Here is a 10,967-nt window from a genome sequence, read left to right on the forward strand (position 1 = left end):
GGGGTGGGGAATGAGAGCAGCGGCAGGGTGACTGCACTTGAAATCAGCAGAAACAGGCTCCTGCAAGTCCCCCCAGGCGGCGGCCGCTTGGCCTCACCCAGCCCCAGGGGGCCAGGTTCTCTTTCTACAACAGTGCTCTTTCCTGGCCAGCAGATCCACAAGTTAGCACTCAGGCTGAGACACCAGGGCACAGGGTGTGTGCTTCTGTTTCTACAACAGTCTGGAACAGACAAGACGAACCCAGGGTGATGAGTCAGGACAGGGCCAGCTCTGCAGAGTGGGGGTGGGAGGGGCTGGTTACAAAGGAGCAGCGGGAACGTACTATATGGTAATTGACATGGTGTGTCAGGACTCATCAAAATGAACACTTACAGTCATGGAGAGTGGTGAACCCCAGAAGGACTGCCCTGAGGTCATCTTTAACCCTTAAACCAAAAACATCCCCTGGAGGCTTCTTAAAACCAGACAACGGTTTAGCTTAACTAGCAAAAATGTCCGCCTTCAGCATGAAAGACCTTCCTCCGGGGGGTCCAACTGACAGCAGCAGCTGAAAGACGAGACAGGAAGCTCGGGGGGCAGTGGGTTTACGTTCAAGGGGCAGGAACAATTCGGAAAAGGAGAGTGAGAATGATCGCACGAGATGAATGCCATCAAAGTCACCCAACTGTACACAGACACGGTGAAACGGGCATGTGTCCTGCTGTGCCTTCTCAACCACAAAATAAATAAGATTTTAAAATAAAATAAATACTGTCCAGCAGGCTGTGTTTCTGCTCCCCTTAAAAAAAAAAAAGGTTGACTTAAAGCTCTGTGTTCCACGGGCTGCACAGGACGCCGCAGTGTGAGGCACACACCGGCTGGTCCACCACTTCCAGGACCACACAAGCCGCTCTCCTCGACAGCACTCACCGCCCGCGGCAGCAAGTGTCTTCTGTTTGCGAAGTCAGCCCCAATGCCCGCCTGCGGTGGCGCTCAGGCCCACAAGGGTCTCCTTTCTCTTCCTCTCAGCCACTTCCCTGATAAGTGACGGGGCAGCCAGACTCTGAACAAACGTCTCCTTATTCCCATCCTGCCTCGCGGCGCTGCCACCTCAGCTAATCCGCCGGATAGACGGATGGAGACGTGGGGCTTGGAGATGTCCACTCCAGTTGTCAGCCTGCCATCAGACACCAACACTGGACCCCTCTGTTCCCCTCACTGCCCCTGACGGACATCTGGGAAAACGCCTGCTTGACAAGGTGCAGCAGGCGTAAGTCACCACGTCAGTGATTGCGCCTGCCCTGTACCCACCACGACCTCCTCTGCAAAGGCCTGGGGGCGGGGGACACTGGGACTTGGTGCACAGGCTGGTCAGCCCTCACACGACTGCAAGCGGCACCGTCTGGCCACAGCCCTGTGGCTCGAAGACCAACACGATCCCCTGCAAAGCCGTTCATGACCCACAGAGCAGAGGGCACACGTCCACTACACCCTCCAAGGAGGCTGCCGTCCTGCCCAGCACGGGCGGCGAAAGTCAAAACAACACAGGCGTGTTCCTGAAGGCACTGGGTGCTGAGGGCTGAACCAGGCAGGCGACAGGCCTCCGAGGGCCGCCACTCCCAATGAAGGGCCCGCTACTGCTGTTTTTAGCCCACTCCACCTAATTGGAAAAACATGGTGCAAACCAAAGCCAGCTGTGCGTACAGAGGGGGCGGAGACGGCAGCTGTGCGCCGCCCGCCATGAGGCCGCAGGGAGGGAGCCAGGCACCAAGGCCCGGCAGGCTCCGGCTGGGCGGCCGAGGGGCGCGGGGTCACGGCTGCTGCAGGAAGGGCCCTCTCTGCACGCCGGCCTCACGTGGACCACGGTCACAGCGATGTGCCACACGCGAGTTCACCGCGCCCAGGGCAGAGCGCAACACAAGGGGGTGGCTTGCTTTTACCACTCCTTCCTCTTGGAACTTGCAGGATCCTCGCTCAGGAAGGGGCCAGGGACGGGGACACTGCACTCCGGAACCAGCCATGCCACTGCCACCCACAGGGCCTCGGTGAGGGAGGAAACTGCAGGATGGAATCCACGGGCTTCTGGGCCTGGGATGCTCCTTAACCCAAAGGACAAGGAAGGGGTCCAGTCTTAGCATCCTGGGGCCGCCGTAACTCACCACCACAGCGCAGTGGCTTCTAAGTCTCACAGTTCTGAGTCCAAATCAGGGTTCGGCCCTGTGGATTCCTGGGGGGCTCTGAGAGGAGCAGCGCCACGTCTCCCTCTCGCCCAGCCTCTCATGGCTCACAGCCATCCCTGCTGTCTTTTGCAGCGTATGGATGCGTCTGCCTGTTGTCACAAGGTGTCTGTCTTTCCCTGTGTGTCCCCCGTGTCTGTTCTCTCCTTTCTGTGAGACGCCATCCAGAAGGAGCTGGCACCCTGCTCTGATACGACGTAACTGAGGATAGAAGACTATTTCCCCACAGTCCTGCTCACAGGTCCATGGGTGAGGAGGTCAACGTAACGTCTTAGGGACACAATTCGGTCAGTAACAGAGCTGCAAGCAGGAACGGTCATGTCTAGCATCTGTTGTGGGTTCACTCCACGCAATACCATGAAAAGCGTTTAACACGCAGCCTCTCACCTAATCTGCCTCCCAGGTGCCAGCGAACAGCAGCCTGGCCTCCTGCTGCGCCCCCACCTCGTGCCTGGAGCACACCTGGCTTGGCTTTGCCCCCTATTCCACACACCAGATTCCAGAGAGCCGACTCTGACTCATGGAGACCCCAGGTGTGTCACGTTGGGATGACCCCCACAGGGTTTCAGTGGCTGATGTTTTACGAGATCGTCAGGCCTCTCTTCCTAGACATCTCTGGCTGAACTCGAACCCCCAACCTTCAGGCTGGCAGCCAACTGCGGTCTCCGTCTTGCCTCCAGGGACCCGGCCCAGCCACGTTTTACGTGAGAAAGTGCAGCTCAGAGGCGTGACGGGGCTAGCCTGCTCTGTGACGTGCAGCACCGTGAGAACCTGCCCCTGGCTTCTAGGGGAACACTCATGCAGCCCTGGGATCATCCCATTCACGGGGACTCCAGCATCGCTGCCCACCCCCCAGCCCTTCCAGGGGCATCCCACTCCCTACAGAGCTGGCTGTCCTTGGTCCGAATCAGGAAAAAGTAGGATTCACCTCTTCACATGCAACTGCAGCAAGTCCAGGTGTCTCAGGCCCACAGGGAGAGCCCTTGGAACCCGTGACTGGGACCCAAGCTCTGACTACAAATCTTAACAAATTTCCAGGTGCTCTAGTGGTTCCCCAACCTGGCTGCTCACGGCCTCCCCACGAGCCTGGGAATACTCAGCCCGCTGTCTCCCCGGCTCTGACCTCTCACCTGGGGGCTCCAGCTGGATGGATCTGGGGCCCAGGAATCTGAATGTACCATCGAGTCTGGTGACTCTGACACAGCCAGGCCCGGCCCCCTGCCCAGGACCACTCCCAGCCCAATGCTAGCCTTCGCCCCGGAATGTCCAGGAGCTGCCCTCACTGTCCACCGCCTTCCCGCCCCCTTGCCTGACCGGCCCTGTGAAGAGGCTCCCCTTGGCCCCTCCACCCCTCCATCTCCTCCCGGCACCTGGCCTCTCCGTCCACTTCTGATTCCAAACATTCAGGGGAGAACTGCTCTCCTGGCATTACATCGGATTGCCTGCCTGGCTCCAGTTTCAAGTTCAAATTCAAGCTCAGCTGGTACCTGCTAACAGCCAGGCCTTTCCTCTGCCTGTAGGCTGGCCCCACCATCCTCAGGCCCCCTTCGACAACCCTATAAGGAGTGGGTGTCATCTCATGCCAGATGAGGAGACAAGCCCAGAGAGGCTAAGTCATTTCCCTAAGATCACACAGCAAGGAGTGCAGCAAGGCCTTATAAATGATGGCTGGAACAAGAAAGCCAATTTAAACTTGGGCGGGGAACTCAACACTGGGGTTGTGTGACGCTCTTCCCAACCTCAGTGCAAAAAGCAACAGAGCTTCCTCCTCCTCTGCCGGCTTTCCCTGAGCCTGGCAGTGAGGCCACATTCGTCACTGCTCCCGGGACATCCAAGACAAGACCCCCCAGGGACCCCAGGGCCTCCTCCACCCACCTGAGTTCCGTCAAGGAGACCTGCCCCACACACGCTGGCACCCCCTCATGGGCAGCTCCAGTGTCCCCCACCTCACTAGTCCCCCCCACACGAGGTCGCTGGTGCCTGTCAACTGGACTGAGTTACTCTGTTTGCCCGTTTGCTCGTCCATCAACAGCCACTGTCTCCAGGAGGTTTTCATAGTTGATACCCCTGCACACGGCAGCTGTCAAAAGCCACATCCCACGTATGAGCTACGTCCAGCGGGGTGCAAAATGGCACAAGCCAACAGATGCTCACCACCTGGGGGACCACCAGCTACCCACACAGGTGACGGGCGAGGGCCTTTGAGGGAAAAGCCTTCCTTCACGTATTTTGTGGCAAAGGAGGGGCGATTTGAAAGCAGGAGAAGAGCATTCTAAAGCCCCAATATGGCGACGTCGTCTCCCCTTCTGTGAAACCTGAAGCCGTGGCCCACTGGGCCTCACTCACGGCACACCCCATCTCTGACTCGCCTGCTACTGTTACGTGGGGTGTGTCTGGTCCCCAAAGAGACCAGAAGTTCGGGGGTAGAATCCATTTCTCACACATCCTCGTATCCTCTGGATTGAGAGAAACAGAGAGATTTCAGAACCACCTCACATTTCCAGAAAGTTCTCTTAGAGGCCAGTCCTTGAAATGCTCCAAAGAAATTTCTACATTTCTCCTCAACACAACATGAAATTTTGAGACACCTCTGTTGGTCCCTTGGCAGCCCAGTCTGGGGCCTGGGGAGAAAGAAGGCACCAGCAGTCCCCACAGTGACCAGACGTGACCCAGGCAGTAAGGGCAGCCTGACCGGGTCTGAGTGGTGTGAGCGGCAAATGCACTTAGCCTCTCACTGAAAGGCTGGAGGTTCGAGGACACCCAGAGACGCCTCAGGGAAAGGCTTTGGAAAACCAGCCACTGAAAACTCCGGGGAGCCCAGTTCTGCTAGGACACCCATGGGGGCTAGGAGTCGGTCAACCCCATGGCAACGAGCTTGGCTTGTTTGGTTTCCTGGGACTCTCCAAGAGGCCAAGCTTGGGAACTATTTTTATTTTAAAAAAACACCCAAACGCTCACACATTCTCATGCAAAGCCAGCCTCCTTGTCCTGTCCCTTTGTCTCTTCTGGGAGCCCTGGCTCCTTCTGACACTCCACCCCAGAAAGGGCATCAGGGGGTGAGCGAGACGCAAGCTCGGGGTGAAAGCGTCCCCAGCCCCCGCCCCGGCCCCAGCCCAGCTCACGCTCCCACCCAAGCCTGGTCTCTCCCATGACAACAAAAACGTTTTTCTTCTGCGTGCTTGGCATTCTCCACCACCAGTGACTTGTGAAAGTGTCTGTCCCAGCTGGGGGAGTAGAGAGAGTTCTCCCAGGGCCAGGGAGAGGGCCCCAGGCACACGGCTGATGGTGGGGAATCCTGGGACCTCCTGGGTTCTGCGGGCCTTCAGTCAGCACCTCCGGCCCAGCAGCTCTGGCCTGGGAACACGTCCGGCCGGAAGGGAGGGGTTGGCTGCTGAGTCACCCCACTGAGCCAATGAGGCCGGGGACCTGGAGACACAGGGGCCTCTCGGGGCCGCCGGCACACCTCCTCTGGGAAGCTCCAGTCTGGGTTACACAGGGTGGTCCTGCAACCTCAGGCAGCCTCCGTGGACAACGAGCTGAAGAAGGTTTTGGAACCCCATGGTTGCTCTGCACCCAGACGTAGTCAACATTTGCAGAGAGAATGCAACTCCCTGGCTTAATCAAGGGCCGACTGGCCCCAGTTCTGATGGCATTCTTTGAGTTATGCAGCCATTCTCTCCCTCCTTTTTGAGCTGTCCCTCCCCCATTAACACTGCCCCTTAAGCTTCCAGTCCAACCTCTCAAGTGGCTGCTGTCCATGTCATGCCATGCGGAGCCCAGCACTCAAGGCAGACATTGTTTACGAGTTAAGTTAAGCTACTGTTTCATTTAAAGATGATTTCAGAATGTATTTTTGGTTTAAGGTTTAAAGATTTTTTTTACGGCAACAGCTTCAGGGATTCATCCAGCCTCCATGGCTCCAGAAAGTCTGGATTCCATAAGAATCTGAAATTCTGCTCTACATTTCCCCCCTTTTGATCCAGGTTATTCTATAGAATCTTTGATTGACCTTCATTACTCTTATCCTGACTTGCCTGCTTTGTGTTTGTAACGATGTTACCGATCTGTGCATCCTTGCTTCCTGTCTGACGCTAGAACGTGAGTGTCCCTGGAGAGCATCAGGATAAGATGAACAGAGCCAGGCAGAGCACAGGAAGGGAGAACACATGCTGGCATCATGGGCTTGTGGAGTCACATCTCGTTTCACAATGTTCCCTAATGCTATCGTTGTTCTTTATAACAAAAATTGGGTTTGTTTAATTATTAATAACAGCATGAATTTATGTAGCAATTGCCATGTGCCAGGCAGCATGCTCATACTTCTGCAGCTTGACCCATTGTCATGGAGGTATTTTAGAGACAGGGAACCTGACGCTTCAAGAAAGTCAGCAAGAGATCATTCACTACTGGGCATCAGAGCCCCAACGTAAACATGAACTCAGCCCATGCTGGTGCCAAGGACACCTGGAGCCAAGACCTTCATACTGAAGACATCACTGCAGGTTCTCAATGGACTCACTGACATCATCCTCTCTCGCAAGCCTACCTCTGACTCACCTGTGCTGTCTTACCTGCCTTACACGTCTTGCCATTGTCCTGGAGCTGCACGCCAGTGGGGCAGGCACATGTGTAGAAGGGCTCCCGGGGGGACAGCAGACACAGGTGGGAGCAGCCGCCGTTGTCCTCCTCACACTGCGTGTGGACTGGGGAAGCCAGGGCAGGGTGAGGGATGGTTCCAGAACGGGGTCCATAACCTCCTACCATCCACCACTCACTGCCTCCAACTGAGTCACCATCCCACCCCCTTGTCTCCCACGAGCTCCGCAGGCAGGTCCCTCTGCCCACAGACCTGGTGTTTGTCATCAGCACCCTGCCCCACACTGCCACCCATCCTGCCTCATCACTGATCACTCTCCACCTAGACCTTCAGCCCCACCAGGTGGTCTGCAAACCAGCCATGAACGTGCCCACCACCCTCACAGCCCAGCCACAGCTGCCCTGAGTCCCTGTATCTCCTAAAGTAAGCATCCTCTCACCCTGCCCCCACAAATCCCTCAACAAGAAAGCCCTCCCTTTCCTTGGGCCCCTCAGAGGACCCCTCCCTGAAGCTACCCTGGGGGTTCCCATGCAGGAACATCCATCCACTCCACTGGGGTTCCCCTGTGTGGGGGTGACTGGGGACCTCAAGACTGGGGCCCTGGAGCAATAGACCTGTCTCATCTCTGTGGCATCTTCCTAAGGTCTTCCACCACAGCTTCTGGCACCACCCAGGGCAAGGGCAACGTTAAAAAAAAACAAATAAATAAGCCAGTTGCCAGGGAGTCACTTTGGCAACCGATGTGTATCTAAGTAGAACTGCATCCCCTGGCACCTTCAATGGCTTGCTTTTCACAAGTAGATTTCCAGGCCTTTCTTCCAAGTTCTGGGTAGACTTGAACCTCCAACCTGTTGGTTAGCAGTCAAGCACACTAACCATCTGCACTACTCAAGGGTGAGGCTTACTGAAAAAAAAAAAAAAAAAAAAACTCACAGCCATCGAGTCGGACCCAACTCATAGCAACCCCTCCTTGGGTTTCCGAGGCGGTATCACTACGGAAGTAGATTGCCCAACCCTACTTCCGAGGAGTGGCTGGTGGGTTTGTAGACTACTAACCAGCCTTCTGGTTAGTAGTCAAGTGCCTTAGGCACTGCGCCACCAGGATGAGATTTTATGAGCCTGGAAATACACGATATTTAACCCAACCAGGTCACGGACATGAACCCTGGAGTCTGATGGGTGGCAAGTCTCTCCACGCTGGCTGAAGCACGTGGACAGCCCAGGTGCGCAGGACAGCCTGGTAACCACAGCACTGTCTCCTCTGCCCTGCACTGAGAACAGTGCTCCTCATGGGTCCCCAGTTTTAAGTTCACAGTTGAAGCCCTCTCTACAATGGCTTGGCCAGAAGCTCCTGCTCCTGGCCCCATGCAGGCAATGAGCCCAAGGCCTCGGCCCCACCAGTCACCTGTCACAGAAGCCCTTGACCCCATGTGTTTCACGTCCTTCTCCATCAGTGACCCTCCCTGATCCTATGGGAACTCCAGGCCCAAGTCCACTGATATAGGGCAGACCTTTTCATTCATAAATAGACCATTACCATTGGGCCTTGAAAACGGGAAGCCTTCCTTGGGAATCCCGTCACCAGCTCTGAGGACGGCTGGCAAGGGCCCTGCCCGGAAGCAGCCCCACACCAGCTCTGCAGAGGGGCCTCTCCACCCCTATTCCAGCAAGCACCCCTTTTCTCTCCCGCCCAGCTCTGAGGTGGGTCGCACGCCCCCGTCCTGCACCCAGGGTTCAGGGCGTTGGAGGGGCTGTGTGCTGAGTGGCCGCCACGTGCCCGCGGTGCTCACGCACTCACAATGCGGCTGCCGCTCCTGGCTGAGCACTTGGATGTCCATGGGCGAATAGAGGGCACTCAGGATCTCCCTCCTCTTCTCGCCAGTCCTCTTGTTGCAGGCGTGGATGGAGCGGGTCTGCCAGTCCGTCCAGTACAGCGTGTCCCCAGAGAGAGTCAGGGCAAAGGGGTGCGTCAGGCTGCCCTCCACTACCTTCTGCCTGTGGGGAGCAGAGAGGAGCCGTCTAAGCCCTGGGAGCGCCCTGGGGTGAGCTTCCATGAGGCCGGAGCTCACATCCAGCATGGAGAGCCGTCTGTCTGCCGCCGACCCATCTACACTAAACCGGACAGGAGGAGCCAGGAGTGAGTGAGCCCAGAGAGAAGGTTCCGGGAGCCGCACCCCAAGGAACGTTTCCCTGCAACCTCTCCCACCGTGTGCAGCGACGACGGGCAACTCCAGCTCTTGGACAAAGGACAGTAGGGTCAAAACATCCATTTCTTCCCTGTCCAATCTGTTACAAGAACTGTGCCTTCTGACAAAGTGGGACAAGGAGAGGAGACCCACAGACAAGGGGCTCGGAGGCGGCCACACGTGGGGACAGGTGGCTGGTTACAAACACTCCTCCTGGCTCCCTATCTGTTGACAGTTCAATACAGGTGGGGCTGAATGCTGATGCTCCTAATGCCCATAGCTCCTATTTCCTAAGTAAATTTAACTTGATTTCAACAAAAGAAAAGTGTTGCTTTTCTACATACTATGTTCCCAGAAAATGAGAATTCATTTTTAACAAGATGATGGACGCTGCGATGAGAGAGTGGTGCTTCAGTGTAGAAATCTCGCCTTCTACGGGGGAGGCTCGGTTTGAGCCCCGGCCGGCGCACGTCCTGTGCAGCCCCTGCCCATTGGGGGCTGGGATGCTGACGGGTTTCAGTGGAGTGTCCAGACCGAGAGGAGCTCGAAGGAAGGGCCAGTGAGAACCCCGTGGGTCAGAGGGGTCTGATCGGCCGCCCATCGGGGACTGCTGCAGGGCCAGCAGCCTGTAACGCCCTGCAGGAGGTCAGCATGAGTCGGGCCAACTCGATGACAGTGAACCATGGACACTGGGCACAGGGTCACAGCTGGACCTGCGACTGGTCAGAGAGTCACGACTGGACCTGCTCTGGTCACAGGGTCACGGCTGGACCTGCTCTGGTCATAGGGTCACGGCTGCACCTGCTCTGGCCACAGGGCCACGGCTGGACCTGCCCTCCTCACAATGATCACAAGTCCAGGGGGGTGGGGGGACAGGGCATGTTAGCACCCACGATCGGAAGAGGCCAGCAGAGGCAGGTGCCAGGGCCTGGCAGCCAGACTGGACACTGAGTGCTGTCTGGCTGCCTGTACATGCTGAAGAGAGGGGATCAGAAGAGGAAACACCTCAGGGGGAGATGTGGGCATTCAATGGGCTAATTAATAAATGTCCCTGGAAAACCAGACATGTTATAGAAGGATTAGTCACCAGGGGACCATCACCAGTCACCAACAATGCCACTGTCATCACTGTCACAATGCCACCACCACCATCATCATCACTGTCACCACATCATCACCATTACACTGTCATCACTGTCACCACTGTCATCACTGTCACCATGCCACCACCATCACCATCACCATCACCATCATCACCGTCACCACATCATCACCACTACACTGTCATCACTGTCACCACTGTCATCACTGTCACCACATCACCATCACCACTGTCATCACTGTCACAATGCCACCACCATCACCATCACCACTGTCACCAACACCATCATCATCACCATCACCATCACCACCACCATCACCAATGCTGTCACCATCACCACTGTCACCACCATCACCAACACTATCATCACTGTCACAATGCCACCACCATCACCATCATTACCACCATCATCACTGTCATCAGTCACCATCATCACTATCACCAATGCCACCTCACCAACACTGCCACTATCACCAATGCCACCATCACCACTGTCATCACTGTCACCGTGCCACCACCACCATCACCATCACCAATGTCACCACCATCATCACCGTCACCACTACATCATCACCATTACACTGTCATCACTGTCACCACTGTCATCACTGTCACCATGCCACCACCACCACTGTCATCACTGTCACAATGCCACCACCACCATCACCATCACCAATGTCACCACCATCATCACCGTCACCACTACATCATCACCATTACACTGTCATCACCGTCACCACCACATCACCATCACCACTGTCATCACTGTCACAATGCCACCACCATCACCATCACCACTGTCACCAACACCATCATCATCACCACCACCATCACCACCACCATCACCAATGCTGTCACCATCACCA

General features: G+C 56.3%; 1 protein-coding gene across 1 annotated transcript in view; it reads right to left on the reverse strand.

Annotated features, from left to right (window-relative positions):
• The window catches only part of LRP5 (LDL receptor related protein 5), a 93,912-nt gene that overhangs the window by 69,936 nt on the left and 13,009 nt on the right, over positions 1 to 10,967 (reverse strand). Inside the window, exons 4-5 of the mRNA XM_007944926.1 lie at positions 8,612 to 8,808; positions 6,788 to 6,919 (exon numbers count right to left, since the gene is read on the reverse strand). Of these exons, the coding sequence (XP_007943117.1) occupies positions 6,788 to 6,919; positions 8,612 to 8,808 (329 nt within the window). The remainder of the gene's footprint in view (positions 1 to 6,787; positions 6,920 to 8,611; positions 8,809 to 10,967) is intronic.

Source organism: Orycteropus afer, unplaced genomic scaffold (assembly GCF_000298275.1).
Source record: "Orycteropus afer afer isolate SDZICR_OR568_19922 unplaced genomic scaffold, OryAfe1.0 scaffold00130, whole genome shotgun sequence".
In the NCBI taxonomy this organism is placed as follows: Eukaryota; Metazoa; Chordata; class Mammalia; order Tubulidentata; family Orycteropodidae; genus Orycteropus; species Orycteropus afer.